Raw genomic sequence first — 24,891 nt, forward strand, 5'->3', positions numbered from 1 at the left:
TTTTTTTAATTTTTCTTTATTTAAAAGGGAAGATCTGGTTACCCCATTTCCTTTTTATATATCCAACATAATCTAAGACCTATTTTTAAAGTCTAGCCAAGATTGGTTTTATCTCTTATATATGCCATTTAGATTTTCATAGTTTTCGTTTAAATCATTTAAACTCGCTGCAGGAGCACAAGCGAATAGAGTGCTGTAGCAATTAGCTTTTGTAGTGAATGCTCAAAGTTCAAGCAGTGCTGCGTAGGCTTTGAAAGCAGTGTCACGTCTCCAGCAAAACAAAATGAATGCAACAGATTCTACATAAAACACTCTACAAACACAATAGGAACAAACAACACACAACAACAATACAAAAATAAGACAATATACAAAAAAACACTTAAAAATACATTTAGAAAATTCAACCTGATAAACTAGATGAACCACCGTAATTCATCTTTGCTTCAAACAGTTGCACGATGTCGACCCACACAATAAAAAAATCTTCATTGAAGTCTGGAAGACAATCAAATTTAATACGGGACAAACAGAAATTTAATCTAAATGTGCACCGGGAAACGTCCTTCAGTTATGGAATGCAAAGGACACGCGGTAGCGTAGCCTCCACTCCATATACATCCATATTGAAGGGATATGGAAGTAGTGAGACGGACCTCGCAAAACCAAAATCTCTAGCTTCGAGCTTAAACTCAAGTGCACATGCATTTGAAGAGCCGAAAGAGTCATTTACCGAATTGAAGTCGATTTTAAAGGGAAGGCACATTAAACTGCCCATAGCTGGACCGAAATCAGCGAATAAAACGATCGGGTCTAAGGCAAAAACGGTCTGCGTTATCGTTCCCCGCAAAAGTATCTACCGGGAAAAGTCGAGAGAAATACCACCAAGAAAGCATTTGAGTTTTGAGGATCAACGGCGGATATTTCAAACAGCCGAATTCACAATAGCCCGATTCGGCAGAAAGATGAACGAGGTATTCATGGGAAATTCAATACAGCCATTATGGTTGACAGAGACCCACGAAGACAAAATAGCCGCAGAAATGAAAAGATTCATTAAAAAGGGCCTAATGAAACCCGCCTATGATTCAGGTGGCGCCAGTTTCGAGCTAACCAAGAAACTAGTTACCATGCTGAAAGCCTCAGCGCAACGGTTACAGAGAACTCCATCGCTTTCCAATCATGCACTACATATTCAGTGAAACTGTTTGAAGCTGTTAAGCTAACAGGAAAGAAAATTATGATTACCATTTCTCATATTAAAGAAGCATTGTATGTCTTAATGTTAATAAAGCACGTCCTTTCAATAAATTTTACAGAAATTTATATTTTTGGAGTGTGTCAAAAGTTGAATTAGAATTAGAAGTTGAATTTTCTCCTTTAAAGAGTTCTCAGAGTTCTTTAAAAAAATAAAAAAATAAAAAATAAGGGAGTCAAGTAGGCATAGCAAAAAAATTTAGTTTTCAAAACAATTCCAACACACAACTTGATTTTGTTTAATAAAAAAAATATAAAAAAAAATTAAAAAAAAAAAAATCAAAGAACAAAAAAAAAGATGGAGAATAATGAAGGAAAGATTGTTAACAGTGCATCAATGGATTCTACTACAATAGCCGCTAAATTAGAAAAAAGATTAAATAAGAGCAGGAAACGAAATTTTCGAATTCAAGAAGCTTCATTTTCACCTCCGGCCACTCGCAATTACGGGCTAATGCGAGTGGATCCCGTGCAAGCATCGACACCATATCCTCGAGCAAGCGGGACTAAAGATCTAAGTACACTTACAGAGCGTCTGATTGAGGAAAGAAATAGCATGTTCGCGAATATGGGCACTGATCCGCCGTCTGAAATCGCCATAGGTCAGACACCAGACTTAGTAATGCCTTCTCACGACAGTGGATCACTTGAGCCTGAGCTACATAATATCGTGAAAAGCAAACTTCCCATAAATCGCATAAGTGACCGTCTCCAGGATCGTGTGCTTAGAAGTACGAGCTTCCTGGAGGATCCATCCAGCGGAAGCACAATTTCGGATTTTATGTCGGTCGGCACACCACACCCAAAAAAGAATATTGTTCTGAATCCCGGAAATTTAATAAGACGTTTAACCAATGCTTCTTCAAGCGAGCAGCATATGAAACGACATCCAAGAAAAAAAAAGGTTATCATTTGTCCCGATGTATCCATACAGAGGTTCACAAAATCAGAAGCTTCAACGGAAAGCTTTAGGAAACGTCGTCGAGAATTTCACATGGCCGAATTCACAATTGCTAGAAACGGTAAAAAAATGTCGGACATCCAAATGGGAGAACAGAATGATGAGCTGGCGCCCAAGTATGAAGTTGATGAAACATACCAAAACATAATTGAAGAATATATTCAAGCTAAGGGTTTGACGAAAACCTCCCGCAATGAGATCGTAAACCTATCGAAAAATAAAAATTTGGGACCTTCAGATTATTCTTCAGACACGAGCCATGAAACATTTAGTCAAGCGTCGACTTCAAAAAAGAATCGTAAACACCAAGCAGCGATTTCATTCACTGAAAAGTGAAAGTGCCTTCAAATTCCATATCGAAGAAGGAAGATGCAGGCATTTTCATTATTCAACGAATGCATTGGCATCCTGTTGGTGTGAGCGATCATTTATAAACGTGGCCGAAATGAAATGCCTCATTTGACGCACAGTGCTTCGCCGGGTATCGTAGCATTCAGCTTTTGCAAGCCGCTCAAAGAATCTGTTGTGCTAAGTAGGCCGGGCAAGCAGTTCAGATTTTGAAATAGTTCTAACACACAACAACATAAAACTAAAACAGAAAAAAAATCTAAAAAACAAAAAAACATAAAAAAAAAAAAAACTAACAAATAAAAAAGAATTAAAAACAGATTTGTTCGTTAATTATTTGTTGGCTCTGTACAGTCCAAAGCTAGGTCGGCTAGAGTTTTCAGGATGGACACCTCTCATTCCATGGATTCTAACTCATTCCAATCATTCGAACATAAGCGACATCTCTCATTCAGCTCAGATTTAAGTGGCCTTAGACTGGAGACTGATCGTGACTACGGCTTACTGCACAGCTTGCGGCCAGTGACACCACATCCAGGGCACCATGAACCCATAAGTCTAAATGCACTCCGGCAGCGTCTAATGGATGCCCAGGAAGAGAGCGAACGCCGAGAAGATTCTCAAATTTTTATAAGCAAGAAGAAGACTCCAGCTACGAACTCCCAACGCCGGAAAGGCCACTACTCATTCTCGGAGACATCTGAAGCAGCCGAGGCGCCTGAACAGCCAGCCAACTGCTCCCAGCCGGGCTTCACGCAACATGTAAGAGTTGGGAAAAAAGTCGTCATAATCTGTCCGCGGGTAGATGTACTCAGATCCAGAGCCTCAGTAAATAGTCAAGGACCGAGCTTCAAAGAGCGCAGACGTTTATTTAATATGGCCGAATTCACAATAGCCAAGAATGGTAAGAAAATGTGCGATAGCCTAATGACCAATGTAGTTTCGGTGACTGCTATCGATTCGGAGCACCTTATTTTCAAGAGGTGCAATGATGAGATTGAGAAATACATCCAAGATTCAGGACTAACGAGGACTCCTCGCCATACTCTGAACGACGAGAAGGACTATCCAGAGGTTACGGAATTCACTATCAGCCCAACAGAAAATTCTCAAGTAATCGTCCCAAAGAAAGATGCCACAAAAAGAAGGTCAATATTGTTGGCACCGAGCTACCAACGACCCGACAATTCGCCACCTTTCCGAAACATTTCATTCAGTAATTAGCGAAGGCGCCTCCAGAACTGCAATTATCCGATTTGAGGGCGCATTCGTTATTTACGGAATGGAATGCAACTATTTGATGCAAGCGCTCAATAAATGTGGCTGAGAAATATTCTCCCTAATATAACAAGAGTTACATTTTTTTCATTTCATTCCATTCAATTCTCTAAGCAATGTTTTTGTTTTCACTAAATATACAAAGAGGATTGTTATCAGAGGGAACTAGAGAGTCTGGAGCGTCAACATTTGTCCAGATGCGCGCATCTGCACACATCCAGATGAAATGTCCAAAGTTCGTTTCGGATGCCCTTCGCCCTTTGTCCTTCTCCCTGCTTCGCTGCGATTTCGACGTGTGGCATAAATATTTGAAGTAGAGTCCGGCGGGCAGAAGAGTACGCCCGCATAAAAACGCCATAAAATGCATCGAAATATTGCCGACTGCAGCCGAGATTGAAATGAAATCAAAAACTTTCAAAGCGAAAAATGTGTAAAAACAATAATGAAGCAAATTCAATGATGCGCTCGTGCTTATTCGCTTCTTTTGGAATTTGCCTCTTGAAGTGCTTCGCTTCTGGCTCCCCAATTGGATTAATGAATACGAGTTATTCATATGAAATTCAATATTATATTTATAATTGCATTTTTTATAATCAAGCTCAAACGTGGAAAATTTCAATTTGAAGCTGAATTTATACGTAAATTTTATATATAATATTTATTTTAATTATTGATGAACATCTGATATGATTGATGTACTTTTTATGGCATTAAATATCAACTCCTATATAAACGAGGCTTTAGGGATATATCCAAGAGCTAAATATCACCTCAACAGACTTTATAAAATATTTATCTGCCTTTGCTTGCCATAATTTTCAAGCTTTTATCATTAAATAATTTAAAAAAATATCTTAGCAAATTCTACATCTTTATAAAGTCCTTAATACATATAGACTCCAAGCTCTTATGATTACAGTTACAGCTCTACAAATATATCGTTATTGATCGCAAGTATTATCCCCTTTTCTACACCTATCTGCCCCAAGCTAATATACCCGTTTAAGCCATAATCAGAAGCAGTAAAAATCACTTACCCTGTCGACTGTTCGTGGCGCCATGCCCATTGCCCATTTGGTTGACATTTTTCAATTCCGTCAGCGAGAGCTCTATACTATCGGCATGAGCAATCAAATTGTTTTTAGTCTGTGGCAAAAGAAAGAAAGAAAAAGAAATAAAGTAGATGTGAAAAGAAAAGTCGTGTAAGCCGTGTTAGTAAAATAATTTAGTCGGGCGACAAGTGCGCTTTTAACCTTTTCGATTTCGTTCATCATGACAGGCGTAACCTTTGGCTTTTGGCTATTCTGGCCAACGGCGCCAACAATGGCCTGCAGATCGTCGTGGCGTTCCTACGAATAGAGTTTAACCAGCCGTTCAATTTACGTATCGCTTATCAGTGTGCGATCAGAGGTAACAAAATAGAGCAGAAAGGAAAAATGCTTGAGTGGAAATGACAGCACGCACAGCGGAAAAACTGACACTGCCGGATGGAAGGGGAGGAGGGCCAAGGGACGCGACTGAAATTCAATTCCGGCTGTAAACGGGCACGAATATTGCATGCAAGTGTTTCCTCGATGCAATGTGTGAGGCTGTGTGGCTGTGACTGTGACTGTGGGAGTCTATCTCTCTCTCGGCGGGCTCTCTGCGTATACCGCACTGACGGACTGGGTCAACCAGCAAAATTGCATTTGAACGCCCGGAGCAAACAATTTTGGCGCCAAGCGAACTTCCGCGATGCACTTCGATCAAATTAATTACGAAATGAATTTCAAGCGGTGCGACCGTTGCGTGTTTTAGCCGCGCACAGACTGAAGCAAACAAAAAAACAACAAAGCATCAACGCCGCCCGCAAAGGGAGCAAGAAAATTCTCTTCAGTTGCGCTCTTCGAAATGCTATTTTTAAAAATAGGTTTCCCACTTTTCTGTTTTCAGTTTTCCATCTCGATTCGCTTTTATTTGTTTCTTTGTCATTTGGGGCCAGCGGGCAAACAAAAAATAACACGAAGCACAACGAAAATAAACAAACCATGCACGAATTGATTAATGATGGATTTTAGGCCGTGTCATTGTTTTGGGATCGACATTGTCGAAATGGGGAGACTTTTTTATATTTATTAATTCACACAGTGACGGGAAATAAGACCATTTGTCAAATGAATTAAACGAAAACTTTAAAGCCAATTAAAACTAGACGTAAAGTGAAATTGTGGACAATTTTAAAGAAGCAAATAACTGAACTTAATTTTAATTAGATTCAGATACTCGATTGTAAGTCTTTAAGCAAAGCTAAATTCCAAAAAAATATATTTTAAATTTTTTTTTTTTTTTTTTTTTTTTTTTTCCTGAAAGCCTAAAGGAAAAAATCAAGTATAGTTTTAGCAAAACTTGTGCTCTTGAATAGTCATAATTATATTAGTTCTATTTGCTAGAAAAAATATTCAAAAAGTCAGAGCAATTTAATTGATATCTATGCCAAAACTATAAAGCTCAGAACAAATTTTCATAAATTTACTATTGAAATTGATACAAATATTTGCGTATTTTTGTTTTCTAAATTTTATGACAAATTTCCTTATTGTATTAAACATGACACTACACAAAATTAAACAATCCATATGTCGATCAACACTTGTGCATGCTGCAAACAAAAAAATCTCTTAAGTTCTCTCTTTAACTGTTTCCCCAATACGAATTGCCGCCACATAAATATATATGAATGTTACAGATGTTGTTGCTGTTGTTGTTGTTGCTGTTGTTGTTGATGTTGTTAATGTCGGAGCGCACGACGCGATGTCTCGAGCTGACCGTGTGTAACTATGTCAAAATTTTCGGTTTATTTTGGGGTATTTCTAATGGCAGCATTTAGTTTTGTTTGGCGGCCTGTGCCGTTGCTCTGAATTCTCAAGAGGCCAATTAACTTGTGGTTGGCGCAAGAGCGAAAATAAACGCAGACGCCTTCAAAGATGTCTAAATTAGTACGCAAATAATGCAAAATATAGACATACATAATATATACGTATATTGCGCACGGCGATAATAAAGACAAACCAAAAACTTGACTTGCTTTGCTTGTGTCAGCAAATACCCTGTAAAAGTCTATGAGTGGTTTATAATTTATTTAAAAATCTTAGCGATTTATCTAGATATATATCTAAGTGTCTATCTGTACCTATGTACTTATGTACCTATGCAGCTATGTATCTATGTATCTATGTATCTATGTATCTATGTATCTATGCATCTATGTATCTATGTATCTATGTATCTATATATCTATATATCAATATATCTATATATCTATTTATCTATATATCTACTTATCCATATATCTATATATCTATATACCTATGTACCTATGTATCTATGCATCGTATCCATACGACAAGGCGGAGACAATACGCGGAGAGAACGACAGACTAAAAGGAAAACAAAGCGAAATCATCTAAATATTAGTGCAGACCAAGAATAGATATACCAGATAAGTAAAATATAATAGCTTTGCTTTTCAAAATCACGATTCTGGGAGACTTAGAATACACGCAGTCATATAGACCCGCTTAGGCCACTCAGGCTACAGGGTATTTTTATTCAAGTCATTTTAGTCACGGACAATTAGCCGTCATTCTTTGACCACATGTTTAGCCTCTTGGATAGAAGCCAGCGTAAAATTATATTGGTCACACTTACGTTGATATCCTCCAAGCGTTTTTCGAGCTCTTTGCTGGACTCAGTGCTGGACTTGCCGGTTGCTTTGGGCCTAAAAATATGGGCAAAGAAAATGACTTAGTAAATGGAAAGAGTTCAGTGAAAAACGCTATTTACTTGGCCTGCTGAACCTCACGGAACTTTTCTCTGAGCAAGATCTGCGTGCGCATGACTGGACGCGAGATGCTGCCATGTTTGCCATGCGTCTCCAGTACCAGGGAATCGCCCTGTGAGATCAGAGTGGCCGCATCTGGCGCTATGAGCATGCGCAGATCCTCGCTGCAAAAAATAAACGAAAATAAATTGTGCAACATCTTTAATCATCAATTCAATTCAGACTTACGCCTCGCTCTCGGGACACTGCGCGATTTTGGTCTTGGTCATTTCCAGCTGGTAGATCATCTGCTTGGCCCTCTTATTGAAGTCCTCAACGCGTTGAGCCAAGTTGCTGGGTCCGCTGCCTGGCTGTTCAGTGGGCGGACTCTTGAGGGTTACATTCGAGTCGTCGAGGGGCGAGGGCATTGAGTGGAGCACCTTGCTCAGGAACGAGTTCGGCTTCTTCGTGGAGGGCGTCTCAATGCGGCTCTGCGTTGATCGATAAGAAAAGACAGACATAGAAAACAAGGTGGGGCGAAAATAAATAGAATCGATGATCCAAGCTCTACCAAATTACCGTATCACTATCGGAGTCGAAGGTTGGTGTCATTTCCAGCGAGAAGCGCGGTATCTCCTCATCGTCGGAGAATACCAACGGCTCAATATCAAAACCTGTCTCCTTGTCGGCGCTATAGAAACTATTGCGTATGGGCGACTCGGGCTCCGTGTCCGGTGTCAGAGCTTCCATTTCTGGTTGCAGCTGACGCCAGCGCTTGGCTTTCGGTCGCTGTTCATTTGCTGTGGCGCTGCCAGTGGGCGCTGGCACACTTTGTGGCGCCTCCTCCTCCTCGGAGTCGCGTAGTATGTCACGCTCATGGGCAATGCGTTTGCGTTTCTCATCGAAGGATATGCGCTGCTTCTCCACGCGCAGCAGCGGGGTGCTGGTGTTGCCCGCAGCAGGACGCAGCATGGCTTCTCCATTCGCATCCGCATCCGCATCCGCATCCGTATTCGGATCTGCGTCTGTGCCTTCTTCTGCCTTGGCCCCGGGCGATTCGCATAGCGAATGCTTGCTCTTGCTGCGTCGCACCTCCTTGCCGTTTGCATCCACTCGCAGCGAGGAATCCGAGTCCTCGGACAAATCCACTATTTGCACCGTCTGCACAAACTCCGGCAGCAGCGGCTCCACGCTCTCCAAAATGTTAACCGTGTCCACAATCTCACCCTGCTGCGGCTCCAGCGCAATATTCTGCACCGACATTTTGTCATTCTGAATGTTTTTCACCTTTATCTCGACCACCTGAGCGGGTGCTGCCGGCGCTTTGCGTTTGTTCTTCGCCGGCTTCGGCGGAGGCGCGTCCAATGCTGCCTTGCTCGGATTCATCGATATCTGCGAGAAGAGTGTGCTGGATTCAGCCAAACGAAACGTTTGAGGTGGAAGCAAATCAGGCAGCACCTGTTCACCACTGCTCGAGCCCGGCTGGGCGCCCGCCTTCGCTGACTGCGGTGAGTCTGCGATGAGACTTGTGTTGGGCGTGCCGGCTTCACCGGCCTGCGGTGTACGTGCGCGTCGTTGACGCACTGTATCGCTGACAACCACAATTTCCATATCGTCATCGACGGGGGCAGCCAGCGTTGATGTCTCGTCGAAGCGCGTTCTCAGCGTATCCTGTGCGAAGGATGCATATTTTCACAGAATTTAATAAAGCTCTACTCAAGCAAAGCACTCGCAGCGCCTTAAAGTATTATGGTCATGTGAAGCCTTAGTCGCGACCTATGCGGCCCCATTGGCCCCACAAAAGCAGTTGCTGTACAGAAGCGTTGGTGAGAGGAGTAGCAGATAGCCATGGACATACGAGTATGTTGTTGTTCTTGTTGGGATGTGTTGATTGGACTATAACCACAGTTGAACGCCTTTGAAATGTTTTTTTACTTTGTGGATGGTGGAGGGTGGAGGAGGGACAGTAACAAGTAATCCAAATAACGCAAAACAAAGATATATATATACATACATACAAATATGTATACAATTGGAAATTTGAAGCGTGAAAATGACACCAAGTTAGACCTCGTAGAGCTAGTGATACGGTGATTCTGGTATGTAGTGGTTGGTGGTGGTTGTATTGGGTGATGGTTGTTGGTAAATTTAAATCTGGTTCTTGATTAGCTTGGTGGAAAGATTATTGCGAATGTATTGACTTTTATACTTTTCCTTTTATTATAATTATTATTATTATTATTATGATTATTATTATTATTGAATGGGTGTGGCATGTGAAGTGGCAAATAAATAATAATGTATTTAAACAAAATAAATAATAACAATGTACCGGGGTACATAGTACAATGATACAATGGTATGGTATATGGCAAAGCACCGCTTAGATAGAGCATTACAATGATTAAATCAGTTATAATAAGATCTTAGTTTAAGATTAGTTTGCAACTTAATTTAAAGCTTTCTCTATTTTGTATTTAAGGCTTGACTCGATACGAAATCAAATGGAATACGAATGCGAATGTGATCAAAGATGAGAAATTCGATTCTATTTGTGAGTGCACAAGGAAAGCGCAGTTGGCGCAGGCAGCTCTATGCATGTGTGTGTGTGTGAGTGCAAAAATAAAATAAATAAAAACCAAAGGTGACACAAAGAAAAGGAAAAACCATCAACCACACAACATATATGCAGTGTGTATGAAATGAAATGAGATGAAATGCAATGAAAGCAAAAGCGAATCCTGAGCTAAATTATTAGTGCATACACAGAAAGTAGCTCGAGAGCACATTCAAACAGACAACAAAAACCATTAGCCTAGTGTAATTATATACAGATCTCTATCTTGAGAGCATTTCGGTAATTAGTGCAGATAGCTCGAACATCTTAAATTGGCATTCGTTTTCTACGCACCACAACAATTGCAATGACCTGCTGCTGCAACTTTTCAATTTCCGGATTCGATGGCACATTTATCTCCTTCAGATCATGTTCCATGGTTCTGCAAATAATACAAGGAAAATCGGTTTATATTACTTTTGTTTTGTTTAGAATTGATAGAATTGTTGATGGAAATACTTGAAATTGTTTCACTACCTCAGATATTACATTATTGCTTGACATTCATTTGATTTTTATGGATCGATTTAACACTTCGAAATCTAAGCAAAATATATAATAAATATTTACAAAATGATAACTGTCTGAAAAATTCCACTATAGTTTAAAAGAATATACAGTTTACTTCTCCTTGCTTGGCGAATTGTAACGGGCTTCATGACAAATTTTAAATTTCTAAGAAATATACTATTATTTCCATGGAAACTATTCATGGAAATTTACAAAATCCTGAGATTTTTGACTTAAAGGAGAACAAACTATGGCGATTCGACTTAGGTATGCATTTCGATATAAATATCTTCGTATACAAAGACAGATTTGATCATATTTGTTCAAGCTATAAAGCTAAAAGACAGCCTTATGATTTGGGATTCTATAACAGCTTTGAGCAGAGGCAGATCTTTGAAAGGAAGCATTGAAGCTAACAGATATCGATACAAACAAACAAACTGTAGAGCTAGCTGACTAGGAATTCAATATATACATGTTGTAATTAAATTTTGAAGCCTCATAATGCTCGCACAAACCAGACTTATTATGAATATAATTTATAAATTGTTCCCTAGTAATAATTAAATACTTGGGTAACTCAGATGGCCACCTACACACTCTAACTAATTATTCAATGAGAAGTCAGAAAGCTGCTCTTATATCAGATATCAGCTCCTGCCAAGCCATCGACTTAATGAAGGCACTCTACTCTGATAGCCTCTTCTCTCTCCTCCGCTCTACACCGCTCAGCCCTGCTCAGCTATCCTCTCCTCTCTCCTCTCGGCCCTGCTCTGCTCTGATAAATAATTAAATTGAAAGCCACCCACTTGAGTGTCTCCATCGAAATGTTGTCCAAGTTCTGCAGCGTTGCCTTCATTTCGGTGAGCCGCTTGATGATGTCCGCACTGGTCAGCCTGTGGTAGGTGGCCTTGAGGCCATCGATGCGCTGCCGTGTGTCCTGCATGCAGCTCTTGTCGCACGACTTGCTGTACTCGTTGTAGTGCTGCTCGCAGCGCTGCAGCACATCCTCGAACTCGAGCAGTATGGAGTTGCGATCGTGCACCTCCTGGGGCGACTCGAAGCGCCTGATCAGCTCATCGGCGGCATCGAAGCAGAGCTCCAGCTGTCTGGCCAGCTTGATGAGGTCCTCGAGGAAGGCCTTCGACTGGGTGACATTCTCGCCGAGCGCATTGTACAGATGCTTCAGCGCATCGATGCGCTGACTCAACTGCTTGGGACTCTTTGTATATTTATCCTCACACACGCGCCGGCCCGTCTTGATGGTGCTCTCAATATCCGCCTTGATTTCAGAGAGCGTGCGATAGATTTGCTATGGATTAAGTTGGAATATTAAATCTGTTCATCAAGCAATGGGAATTCGGTCTAGCATACCAGGCATTTCTGGTACTGTGCCTGCACCGTGCTGGGTCCCGCCGAGGCCACGTCCAGCACCAGCGTGGAGTGCTCCACGTTGCGTAGATCCCCGTAGGCGCGATTCAGGCGCGACTCGTACGCGGGCTGTGGCGCTGTGCACTTGTTGAGCTTCGCCTGGCAGGCCTTGAAGCGCATCTCCATCAGGTTGAGCTGCTCCTGCAGCCGATTGGCGGCGCCCGTTTTGCCATTGGCCGTGTGCTCCGCTATCAGTGTGCTTATGTCTTTAAAATTCTGTTCATTTATGGCGAACTCACGTGCCAGAACCTGTGGATTTATATGGCGTGGATTATATTGTCTGCTTGGGCATGTCTGACTTCTTACCTGGAAATCATCGGGCAGATCCTCAATGGTCACATCGTTTTCCAGATGGTCGCTGAGTATCTCATCCATGCGCGTCAGCCAGCTCTCCAGATGCACAATCGCCTTCTCTGACTGCTCCGCCTCGCTGGCCTTCACCTCCAGCAGTTCGGTGCGCTTCTTGGCCTGCTGCTGCAGCTGTGTCCAGCGCTCGACAATGCCATCAATGTCCTTACGCATGGCATCGGCCATGAATTCATTGTCAATTAGCTCGTTGCCAATTTCTTGAATCTTGTCCAGCCATTCGTCGGAATGGGAGCGCAGCACGTTCTCCAGATCCTATAAAAAGAAGGAGAATTCCATGAACATCTTGATTATATTTAATGTAAACCCACTCACATCCAACTCTTCTATGATTTCCTCAGCATCCGCCGCATTCTCGGGCGTGTTGCGTATCTTGTTCTCCAGCCGATCGAGGTAGCCCGTCTCGCTGACCATAAACTTCTTGAACTCGCCCAGCTGCGTGGAGATGTGCTCCAGCAGCGCCGTCTTGGTGTATACCCGCTCCGTCACCTCCGTCCAGCGGGCATTGAGGTGGGTGAACTGCTTGGCCAGCGAGCCGTACTTGGAGTCCTTCTCCTTGTTCTGCAGCTCGTCCATTTGCAGCAGCAGCTCGCCGCCCAGCTCATTGAGCTCTCGGAACTGCTTGGCCTCCCGCTCGCACGTCTCCTTGAGAGTCTGGAACTTGGACTTGCTCTGGAAGAGCTCGTTGGAGTTGCGTATCTCGGCAATGCCGGACTTGGGCGTGTTCGCCTCCAGCTCGTTGAGCCAGCGCTCCGTTTGCTGCAGGCGCGCTTGTATCGCATCGCTCTGGGACTCCAGTGCCGACTGCTGTTGCAGCTGTGTCTGATGCAGTTGCTCCACCTGCTCGTACAGGGCATTTAGCGCACGTATCTGCGCCTGCAGGGACTCACGCTGTGCCGGCTCCGCCTCCTTGATCAGAATCTCACTGAAATTCCGAGCGCTGATCACATCGATCTCCAGCTTGCGCAGATCCTGCGCCTGCAGCACCTGTGGAGCGCTGCGCAGCACGGCAATTATGGAATTGTATTCGGCCACAAAGTGGTTGAGGTTCTCTATGGCGGTGGTCTGCTTGATCACCCGCTCGTTCAGCTGCTCCGGCAGCCGCTGCCAGGCGGCCTGCAGCTCCTCGCTGATCATGTGGGCGGGCACCGACTCGTAGCTCGACTTCAGCGTCTCCAGTTCGTCGACCAGCTGATTGAGCAGCTGCTGCTGCTGCTGCATGGCCTCCAGATGGGAGACGCGCACCTTCTGGGCGGCCACCTTGCCCACGAAAGCCTCCAGTTGCTGCAGCTGCCGGGCAACGCTCTCCCCGCCACGCTGCTGTATGAGCGCCTGCAGCGCCTGCTTCATATCGTGCCAGCTGTCGTAGAAGATGCCAAAGTCTTGCTTCCACTCGAGATGCTGGTCGTCCAGTGCCTCGGTGGCCTCGCGCGCCTCAGCTATCTCCTTGGCCAGCGAGTCCATGTGGCTGAGACGCTGCTCCAGCTCCTGGCAGCTGGCCGAGCCCGCGTGCTGCTTGTACCAGTCCCGGGAGTCGGCCAGCACCAGCTTGAAGCCCGTCAGGCTATTGTAGTAGCGCTCCTTGGCCAGCAGGCTGCTGGTCTCGCTCTGCTGGCTGGCCAGACGCTGGGCCAGCGCTGCATGGCGCTGCTCCAGCTGCTTGATCTGGGCCGCCTCCAGCTGCAGCTTGCGCGCTGGCTCCTCCTGCTCGCACACCTCGTACAGCTTCTTGAGCTCGGGCAGCGAGCTGGCGCGCTGCTGGCTCTCGGCCTGCAGCTCCTTGAGCAGCTCGCATTGATTACGCAGGCTCTGGCGCTGTAGCTGCTGCATCTGCTGCTCCATCTCCTGCACGTGTGTAAAGTGCTGCAGGATTTGAGTTTCCAGCTCGAAAAAGTTGTCCGAATTGCGCAATTTACGCTTCTTGCTGGCCAACTGATCGGGATGCTGCAACTCCTGCTGCAACTCCTGCTGCTGCTGCTGCTGCTGTGACTGCTTCTGCTCGGGCTCATCTTCGTCCTCCTCCTCACCCTCGCCCTCGCCGAAGCGTATAATCATTTGATAGTCCACCCAGCCCTCCGGCCGCAGCACCCGACTGTCATCGAAGCTGGCCCGCTCACGCCCAAAGTTGAAGCCCTTCGACTCGATGCGCTGCGTTTGCACCTCCAGGATCTGCTTGAGTGCATCCAGGCGGTCCTCGTAGCTCTCCAGCTGCATGAGTACGCGCTCGCCCTTGTCGTCGCCATCCTGCAGCGTGGCGGCCACCATTTGCCGCAGATCGATCAGATAGCGCTGCAGCTCGAGCAGGTCCTTGGCACAGTAGTTCAGCTCGTTGATGCGCTGTGTGATGCCGCCCACGTCGGTGACATCGCGGCTCTCCATGCGCTTCAGATCCTGTTCGCGCGCGTCCAGCCAGCGCGAGATGCACTTGTATTGCTGCAGCTTCTCGGTGCGCAAATCTATCCACTTGACCACGTGGGACCAGCGCTCGCCCAGCGCGCTCAGTCGATCCTCCAGATCGTTGAAATTGCCAGAGGTATCGTTGACAATGACCACCATGCTGCTAATGCTATCCACCAGCTCCTGCTGCTCGGACAGATCCGCCTTCAGCTGGCGTGCCTCCATCAGCTGCTGCTCGGCCTCGGCCAAGGTCGGACCCAGGTCGCTCATGTGCGAGATGCGATCCTCGACATTGGTGAGGAACTGACGCAGCTGCTCCAGCTTTTGCTTCTGGAACTCGGCCAGCCGCATCAGAATCTTGGCCTGCATGTCGAGGGCGCGCAGACGCAGCGTCTCCCACCGCTCGTTCAGCAGCACCATCTGTTGCCGCACCTCATTCTGATCCACCTGCGAGAGGCTGGAGCCATCCTTCTTCTGCGACTCATTGATCAGGTTGCTGCCCTCCTCGAGTGCCTCGCCCACGAACTCCTGATGTTCGGTCAGCTTCAGCATGAAGCTCTCGTTCTCATGAAACTGCTGCTTGGCCGCCTGAAAGTTCTCTGGGTCGGGCAGATCTTGGGAGAGCAGCTGCTCATCCTCCAACAGCAGCGTCAGCACCGCCTCCAAGGCCGCCTGGTAGCTGCTGATCTCGACGCTCACATTGGTCGCAGTGCTCAGCGGCCGCACCGAGCTCTCCTCGGCCGCCGACTTCAGCTCCATGCTGTTGGCGCTGTCCGAGGTGTAGATCTCTCGCTCGTTATCCAGCGGCACCTCGTCCAGGTCTGTGATGCTTGTGCAGGGCACTCGGTCGCGCTCGGCGGATCGCATCGATTCCATGGCATGATACAGGCACATCACGTACATCTGTATGGACTTGTTGTCCGGCTTGTGTGTGTGCACATCCTCCGCATCCAGCAGCTTCTCGATCTTGAAGTGCCGGTGCGCCAGGTCAAAGGCCAGATGCAGACGCTGCAGTGCATGCTGCGCCAGGGCCCGCTCCAGGTCCAGCTCATCCAGGTGGGCGGCCAGTATCATCAGAAAGGCGCGTCCGTCTGCCCAAGAGCTGGCGAAATCATTCAGCGCCAAGCCGTGCGGCTCTGTGTACTGGCGCGCCCAGGCCAGCAGGGATTTCTCAACGCCATTGCTTGAATGGCTCTTGACTAGATGCTGGCCATTGAACTCGAGCGCTATCAGCCAGATGAGGCCCAGCGTAAGCTTCGGATTGCCGCCCACGATGTCGTCGCTGGAGATGTTCACCAACTTCACCCCGTGCTGCTGGATCACCTGCAGCACTTTGTTCAGGTTGTTGATGTGATGCACGCGCATGCGTCCCTTTTCGGGTTTCTGCAAGAGTCACAAACATAATATTTATTTTTTTATCAGTAAAATCTATCATAGTAGAAAACACAACAGAGTCGAAATTTCAATTCGGAATAAATAAGTAGATAATCGGAGTGTCCGATTAGAAGATCCAGTGAACTGAGTTTGATCGTGCCTATGTTAATGGTTTCTTCATGCTTCAGCTCAGACATACGAAGAGACGACGGACAGGGTCTGTTATGCTGGATTTTCCAATTATAATGCATTCAGGGTATATCAAAACAAGGTATTCCAGCACAACTTTCTCTAGTTACAGGGTATTCTATAGCACTTACCAGCTGAGTTTGTGTCAGGGTGCTGAGCAAGGCCAGCAGGCGATGGCCATCTCTCAGGTCCAGGAACAAGTCATTAACTGGTGTGCACTGGGTGTTGCTTAGATGTGAATTGATCCATTTCGTAAAAGTTTTCTTCTGTATGTGCTGTCGTTCATCTGCAAATGGAAAGAAGGGAGAACGGAACATTAGTTAAAGAGTGTGCAAAGATTTTTTGTTAGCTCTCTCATGGCAGACCTCTGGCCGCATTGGCCACCTTTAATGGCACATTGTAGGCCATCTCGGCGTATGGCTAGCCTCAGAAATTATTGTTGTGTGTTTTTTTTTCTGTCTCTCTTTTTTTTTTTTGCAAAGCTGTGCACGTTCAACGTTTCAAGTTGTTGGCCTGCCGAGTCTGTTTTTTCTAGACTTATTGTCAGGCCAAGCCCAGCTCTTGACTGGCGTTGACTGGAGCTGGCTCCGTTAATGAACGGCTCCAAAAACGTGCCAACTGGCTCAAAATCAATTAGTAAAGCCGTCTCGAAGCACCACCGGACCAAACGCTTCCTCAGCCCTCTGCGTCATTTGTCAGTTTTGTGCGAAACTGCATTCGGCCAGAAACAAATTCGCAACTCGGTCATGTGCATTCCACCCACGAAACGAGTGCAAGTTGGCTGAAAGCGCCGATTGACGGCAGCTTAGTTTGGCTTCACCTCTCGATGGGCACTCAAGATGGCTTAGACTATTGGCCATAGATTCATAGAGATCAACATGGAGACATATCAATAACTATCGGGTGAGTGCTTGCCCTTTCTGATTAATTCAATTTGATAGATAAATAGATTTTAACACCTTTCGTATTAGTTTCATATTTCGAAATTGTTGAGCAGATAGTTATATTCAAGCATCTTAAACTCAGATTAAACTCTTCAGCAGATATTATATTCAGCTTTAGAAACCTTCTTGTTCTTAACTTCTCTTATTCAAAAATTGTGAGAAATTATAAACAGATATATTACATATTTTACATATAAATATTGAAATAAATTCAATAAAAAATACTAAACATTTTAGTTCAACATTTTAAAGTGAAAAATACTTGTCTGTGTAGAAGACATAGTAATTTTTAAGAGTCTATAATTAGACTAGTTTTTAAACTGCTAAAATACCATTTTTTTTTTAAAATTATTATTATTATTATTATTTTTTTTTTTTTTAATGCTTTTTTAAATGTATATATACAATCAAAACATACAATTAAATTATTTTTATATATTTTTTAAATATATTTAAATAATATATATATATTTTTTTTAAATATACAGATAAATATATAAAATAAAATAATAATACAACATATAAATATCATCCCAATATTAATTATATATCTTCACTTATATCACAGACTTTGAGTTAAATTAAAATGTGAAGAATGTCAGTCTTCTTTTCAAGGCCCTTAGCCCATGCATTCCACATCGTGCGCATCTCCTTCACACTGCATCATAAGTTATGCAGTCTGGCAGGCTTTTGCAATCAACACCTGAACAGAAACTTCAAGGCACCTATCAATCTACGTCCAGGGTGAAACGGCTATTATGGTGCTGTCATTTCACACCATCAGCGAGCACGGCTCATGCCGCTGCACGGTGCCAGTTCGATTCCCTTCATATATGCCGGGCCTGGCCTGGCCATGCTGACGTCAAGCGACGCGCTGGCAATCGAGTGCGACAGGCTGGCTTTGCCACTGATGGACCCGAACCTGCTGGCTGAGGCTTGTCGTCCTGTCGACTCTTGATGTGGAGATGTTGCTCTGAAACTCCTACACAGGGAAACAAATGGGATTTGTTGCTAGTGAAAAACATCAAACGGCGATGCGATTGTCTTGCTAAGCAGGTCAGCTACAATCAACTGTTTGGGCTGGCGAATGGGTGAGTGATATACTAGTCCCACCCATGACAAGAGTAACTCAAAGTAGCGTCAAAACTTGGGATTATTTTTGTATATCATATTCAACTCTAAGGTCTTACGTCTGCAACCACAACCGAGTCGATTTATGTTTTATTTTCATGTCAATTTTTATTTTAATTGAATTTTATTTATATTTCTGTGATTAGTATTTGATTACATTGGCAATTCGTATCAAAAAGTGCTTAAGCTCATTAAAAATGAAATCGCGCTGTCGCAATCATCTCAAAGCTGGTTTTGCAGCTGCATTCAGCTCTCAAGGTCGGAGGGATTATGCTGTTGTGTGGTATGCGGAGCGTACAGCGTAATGTTGATGGAAGAGTCTCGGCTATTAATAGTCGTAGCTCAACGTCAGGTCATGGCACGTCACTCGAATTATACGCAGCTTAATTGCCATATAAATGATGCTGCCAACAGCTCGGCGAACTAATTGCCGACTTGAACTACTGGTGAGGAGCTGACGAACACGCCCACAACTAATCGATACACACTCTAAAATCACACACGTTTATTGATCGATAATTGCGTTGCAATGCGAAAGGCCATTGAAGGACGGGCAAACTGTTGCATTTGACCCATTAACTGTGGGCAGCCAGGAGGAGGCACAGCTGTGGGTAATGGCATAGGCCAGCACGTATGAAGCTCGTTTGTCCATGCATTCCACTCCATTTGCAAGGCTGCAGCTGTTCCCAAACTATTTCTATGGATGCTCTTCAATTAATGAATTCACTTTGAGAATTCACCTTCTGTCGAAATGTGCGTGACGTTTGCTAATTAAACTAAATTTCATTATTTGCATGTATTGAGCTAAGAGACATCACTAGAAGGACCCGGCAGGCTAATTAAATGAAATTTACTAAGCCATGACCAATTGCCGAGTCATCTGGAAGAAAACTGATGACCGGCAGACTAGAGAACCTCACCGAACCCAAAGCAAAGCAAAGCAAGGCAAAGCAGCAGCAGCCTCAATTATACTAATTTCCTGCAATTGCAGTTGCAGTTGCATTTACAGTTGGCTCTGCAATTGCAGTTGCAGTGGCACTTTTTGTTTACTAGGAAATATTTTTGAATTTCTATCTCTCAGCTTTTCAGTTGTTTTTTTTTTTTTGTATTTTTCTCATGTTGGTTTTTCTAGTTGTTTGCAAATTGCTTTCAGCTCCGCTTGCCGTTATTTTGGTTTGCTTTTTTTTTTAGCCAAAAACTCTTTCAGTTAAAGTTGGCCAACTGGCTAAACCTTGGGCTAGTTGAAAAGTTAAGAGATAGTTTATTGAAATAAAAATAAACTATTTAATTTATTGTTTTAGCTTTTCAACCAAATACAGTTTTAATGTGCTGCTCATGAAAATTAAAAATTTATGGGAATTCCACAAAATTTCTAATGACTTTTAGCAATACTAAACTAGACAATCCCAGCTTTCGGTTTCCGAAAAATAAATCGAGGGAAATAAATCGATATTCAAGAGATGAATGAAATGAATAAATGATATAGTTTTACTAAAAATTTAATAAAAAAAAAATAAAATAAATAAATAAATAAAAAAAAAAAAATTGGATAGATAGAGTTATATTATTATATAATAACTTATAGGAGAATAAAAAATCTCATATGGTGTAAAAAAAAATATTTAAAAAATACCTTTTTAACGTTTACGCAAAGGATAATTATTTTGTTTCACGTTTGTACACAAATGCAATATTCAAAGCCTATATTAGCATTGCCATAATTCCAATAGTAAACATAAACAAATATTCCGCTAGTAATCGTAATCGCTTCATTCACTGCATTCGCAATTACTGCCGACTCCTTCGGTGTCAGCATGAACATCGAACGAATTGTCGTTGGCATCAACAGCGGCCTCCATAATGTCGATTGGAATGCCTAGCAGGAGGCCACACACATTCAGTTGCATGATTATCTCAGCTGCACATTGGAATGGCAGAAATATGATTTCAATCATAATTTTATGCAGCCAAGAGCCGCTTTGAGTGTCGAGTTGCTATGGCAATGCGCGACAGTGAGTAAAAAATAATTATTTAATGATATGCCAAGCTATCCTATTGTTTATATTATTTATATAGATGTCGTACTACAGAGCAACTTTGGCAATATATTGTCATATGAGTCAGAGAAAGGCCCTCAATGCCTAGCTATAATAATACTGGACCGCAACGAGGAAGCAAACAGCATCCCTTATGTAGGCCAACTCCTGCAGCTCATTTCTTTTTTTTTTTTATCATCTGGCATCACAAGCTAAAAATAGTATATGGAGCACAAAGTTCGTGCCATGAATACAACTGAGCTTTTTGGGCGAGTTCGCATCTCTCCTCAAGCGGAAATTTTGCTCGCCGTTGAAAACAAAAAAAAAAAAAATTTTTAATTCAAATGATGGCATTAGCTGAATTTTTGTTTGCTGTACTTGCATTGTTCTCAAAATGAATGTTTCACTAATTGTAGTTTGAAACTCAGTTAAATAAAAAACCCTGGTATATGTGTAATATTGGGATTAAATAAAAACTTTTTTTGGGTATCAAATTCAATTTATTTCTCTAGAAAGTGCATTCAAACTCGATTCTACACAATGATGAATATTTGATTAAATGAAAAGTTTTTTGGATATCAAACTCAATTTATCTTAAAAGAAAAGAAACTTTGTATTCGATTCTTCAATATATTGAATCTAGAAAGTGTTGCGGAACTTCTCTTGGCTTCTAGACTCACTCTGAATAGAACTTAATTTTTTGCATTATAGCTTTCACAAATTATCACTTATATTTAATTAAATATATTGCTCTATAAGGTAAATGTGTGCAATAAAAAAAAAGTATATCCGCTGATGCTATTTATGTATTTTTCCGGGCATGGCGTCAGACCCGCAATGTCAGTTTCAGTTTCAATTTCGATTTCAATTTTGTTGACATTATTACCGAATAATTAACGAACCGAAACGAATGGCTCGAACCCGTGCGTAGCTTCTAGTCTTTATATGCTGATAGTGCTGAATGGACGTCGATTATCAGTAGGAGAGAGAGAGAGCTTCATTCCAGAGTTCCTTCACCTTTGCGCGTTTTCTTGCCGCTGTGCGTGACACACATATACACTCGAGCACATCGTATAAACATTTGTATAAATGCTCATATGTGCGTAGCAAGTATAAATATTTGTTATGGCAGTGTCTATCTCCCTCTCTCTCTCTCTCTCTCTCTCTCTCTATCTTTCTTCCTTTCTGTAACTACTTGTGGTTGTTGTTAACCCAGAGGCAGGCGGCACATGCCACAAGCGGGCTCCCAACAATAAACAAAATGTGGCGGAATATTGTTTCAAAGTTTGTTTACACAAATTACAAATTTTGTTGCATACCAAGTATAATAATCGAATGCTTAAGGGCCACTGCAATAAAGTATAAAAATCCTATATAGAAATGGGCAATAATCATATCCAACATTAGATCGCAAAATACAAAATTTTATTATAAGAGGAAATGTATTTAATAATAAAAGAGGTATAGCCGTTATCAAAATTGAAATAAAAAAACTTTAATTTATTTATAGAATTCGTTAGTTCTTTTAGCATTATAAAATCAACTAAAGAATTGCTTTGTGCTGCTCGACTTGTAGATAACCTGTCCAAAATTTAATCACATTTAATGTCAGCATTAGATTTTTTAAAAACTTTTAGAAACATAGACAATAAATGAACTTTTATCGATGTGATGGATATGAAATGAGGTAACAAGAATAATGTTTAGTTCTATATGTAATACATATTTATTTATATATTTTTCTACTCAAATATTTATTATATACAATTTGTCACTCGTGGAAAAACTTATTATCCCCTGAATTGAAGCATCTATTTTGCCGTATTGACGTTTTCTCAGTAACTAAATGAAATATTATTGATTTACGGTCCAACTTTTATTCACGATCAAAAATTATTATTTTCATAAGCTCTTGGCTATTGGAGTGATGCGACTAAAAAATGCCGATTTATGGGTTTTTAATTGAAAGCCATTAATAAAAAAAAAACTTACAAACTGAAAAACAATCATTGTCAGCAGATGCCAATGTGGGCGTTCTGGGTGTGAAGAGAAACCTGTCTGTGTGTGTGTGTGCGTGTGTGTGCTTGGCTCGAACACAATGGAGTGTGACAAAGCCGCAAATCGAAATAATCGCATATATATTGATGGCAATGACATCAGTTTGTCAATCGCTCACTATTCAATTGAACTCAAGTCAACTTCAATTATTTGTATGCGAAAACGAAAACAACAATAATTCTTGCTTTCTGATTTATATTTCAATTAACCATAAAATTGTATTGATGCTTTTAATCAGCAATGCAGAGCTGTAGGAGTACTTAAACTGAATATCTGTTAACTGTTTAATATGCCATATTTAATTCATGGAATTTATGGAAGATATCTTTCTGCAATAACACTATTAAAACAGTCTTTCGGCCATAAAATATTACTTATCAATGGTTTGTAATTAACAAACAATATATTCATATATTTCATACCCAGAAAATCCAATAATACTTTTGTATACAGTATAAAGTGTACTTAAATGGTAGCTCTCTAGTTTTAAGAGCTTTAAGAGTTTATTATAAATTAGTCAGTCAGTCAGCTTTTTTTTTAAATATACGTTTCTGTGTTTTTTTGAAAGTACGTAAATTTTGCATCAGCCATGTTTTCATAGCTCTTATAGCGCGGCCCCTGAACGCATCAGCGACTTTGTGCGGCATGAGTTTATAATGACAATTCCGTAAAGCCTGGCATGTTATATGAACGTGAGTGTGTGTGTGTGTGTGTGTATGTGTGAATATGACCCCAGGCAGCTTCCATTTTAATTGCTTTTCGTTGCTGTATTTTACAGCCCATTTGGGGTATGCACCACCGCACCACCAACACCGTTCAGCATAATCAGCATTTTCCATTTCATTCATAACGCCCACAAAGTGTGAAGCGACTTGTGCTACTTACTATATATTCTTATGTCTGTAGAGGTAAAAGTATATAAATATATATTGTGTGCACGGCAGTAACTGTATATATTTACAGTTTTTACCTTTTATCAGTCTTATTGCCTGTGTAAAGTTTGATTATCAACACTTATAAGTCGCTTAGTACGTGACACCGCGTCGCACTATCGAGGTTTACTGTTGCACTTCATTTTTATACCCTAGAAGCGGATATTTACATAATATAATTAAAGGCGTGATCTCAAAAAATATAAGCGAATGGAATGTATTATAATAGAATACCATATAATATAAATAATATAATATACAGAAATTGTCTCGAACAGCATCTGCTGCTATGTCTAACTCTTTGTAAGTTAACTCTACTCTTAATATAAAGTTAGCTCAGGCTTTTCTTAGCCTTCTTTCACTTACTTAATACATATACATACATACATATTGACATTGATTATATGACTCGCTTTTGTATAAGAAATTTACTATTTGGCTTAGATATATGGCTACATAGTACGCTTGTCATATTCGATTTATGAAATCAATTCGACATTGAAGCAATTTGTCATGTAATCATACACACATACACATGCATACATATGCCTTAGTGTATTTTCTCTCTGCTATGCAGCATTTGCATATATATTTGGTTATGTTGTTTGTATGTATATTAAGTTTGTTGCAAACAATTGTTTTTTATTTATTTTCATACTCTTTTTTTGTTGCTGCTCAATAAAAAATTCGCAAAATACGATTGAGGGAGATGGCACACACATACACATCCATGTGTTATTCAATTGGAGCAGTGTGAGGGCCCTAACGCTGTGCATTCGAATAAGAACTGTGTATACAAACAGGCAGGCATACATACGTATATCCCATGTGGCTCAGTTAAAAACAAAAAATTGAACTAAAGCGTAAAGCCCAAGTGTTTATTACTTTTGCGTGCTTCGAGCAGCGTATCAAGTCCCAGTGTAGTACTTGGACTTTTGTGTTTATGTAGTTCTTTAATTAAATTTGATACAAAGAAGCCTTGAACAATAATTGTAAATAGTATTTGACTTATCAAAATCGGCAGATATGAAAATGATAAAAGAAGTACAGAGCAGAAGCATTTCATTTGAAATAATTCTAAATAAGAACCATTCACAATAAAATTGTAAATAGCTATTAAATGTCAAAGTTGAAACAAACCCAGAATATATTTTCAAACAAATTATGCACCTGATTGAAAATCGAACTGCGCGTATTGCCTGCTAATGGCCCAACATGGCTAAGGTTCCCATATTAAGCAACACATTTTTGTTGAATTTTTGT

At 41.9% G+C, this 24,891-nt stretch overlaps 3 protein-coding genes across 18 annotated transcripts in view; 2 read left to right on the forward strand and 1 right to left on the reverse strand.

Annotated features, from left to right (window-relative positions):
* The window catches only part of Dys (Dystrophin), a 163,089-nt gene that overhangs the window by 127,847 nt on the left and 10,351 nt on the right, over window positions 1-24,891 (reverse strand). For 12 of the 16 annotated variants that reach the window (XM_089265545.1, XM_089265593.1, XM_018111938.3 and 9 more), the window contains 11 exons: window positions 16,659-16,813; window positions 12,883-16,347; window positions 12,508-12,822; window positions 12,145-12,450; window positions 11,580-12,082; window positions 10,555-10,642; window positions 8,223-9,314; window positions 7,893-8,134; window positions 7,667-7,828; window positions 7,532-7,601; window positions 4,882-4,990 (listed from right to left, as the gene is read on the reverse strand). In XM_089265545.1, the coding sequence (XP_089121671.1) occupies window positions 4,882-4,990; window positions 7,532-7,601; window positions 7,667-7,828; window positions 7,893-8,134; window positions 8,223-9,314; window positions 10,555-10,642; window positions 11,580-12,082; window positions 12,145-12,450; window positions 12,508-12,822; window positions 12,883-16,347; window positions 16,659-16,813 (6,507 nt within the window). Of the gene's footprint in view, window positions 1-4,881; window positions 4,991-5,097; window positions 5,194-7,531; window positions 7,602-7,666; window positions 7,829-7,892; window positions 8,135-8,222; window positions 9,315-10,554; window positions 10,643-11,579; window positions 12,083-12,144; window positions 12,451-12,507; window positions 12,823-12,882; window positions 16,348-16,658; window positions 16,814-16,892; window positions 16,951-24,891 lie in introns of those variants that run through there. The other 4 variants (XM_018111947.3, XM_018111939.3, XM_089265550.1 and 1 more) reach the window with 3 other exon arrangements.
* Window positions 1,541-2,554, forward strand: LOC149092174 (uncharacterized). The gene has a single exon (XM_089265623.1). It carries the CDS (start codon window positions 1,556-1,558, stop codon window positions 2,552-2,554), a length of 999 nt encoding a protein of 332 aa, XP_089121749.1. The 5' UTR covers window positions 1,541-1,555.
* On the forward strand, window positions 2,945-3,919 carry LOC149092175 (uncharacterized). The gene has a single exon (XM_089265628.1). It carries the CDS (start codon window positions 2,951-2,953, stop codon window positions 3,788-3,790), a length of 840 nt encoding a protein of 279 aa, XP_089121754.1. The 5' UTR covers window positions 2,945-2,950; the 3' UTR covers window positions 3,791-3,919.

Source organism: Drosophila navojoa, chromosome 2 (assembly GCF_054131105.1).
Source record: "Drosophila navojoa isolate 15081-1374.11 chromosome 2, UAZ_NAV_1.0, whole genome shotgun sequence".
Taxonomy (NCBI): Eukaryota; Metazoa; Arthropoda; class Insecta; order Diptera; family Drosophilidae; genus Drosophila; species Drosophila navojoa.

Bases quoted from the DNA above. Each gene is read 5' to 3' on its own strand.
- LOC149092175 (XM_089265628.1), top strand. From the start codon at position 2,951: ATGGACACCTCTCATTCCATGGATTCTAACTCATTCCAATCATTCGAA.
- LOC149092174 (XM_089265623.1), top strand. From the start codon at position 1,556: ATGGAGAATAATGAAGGAAAGATTGTTAACAGTGCATCAATGGATTCT.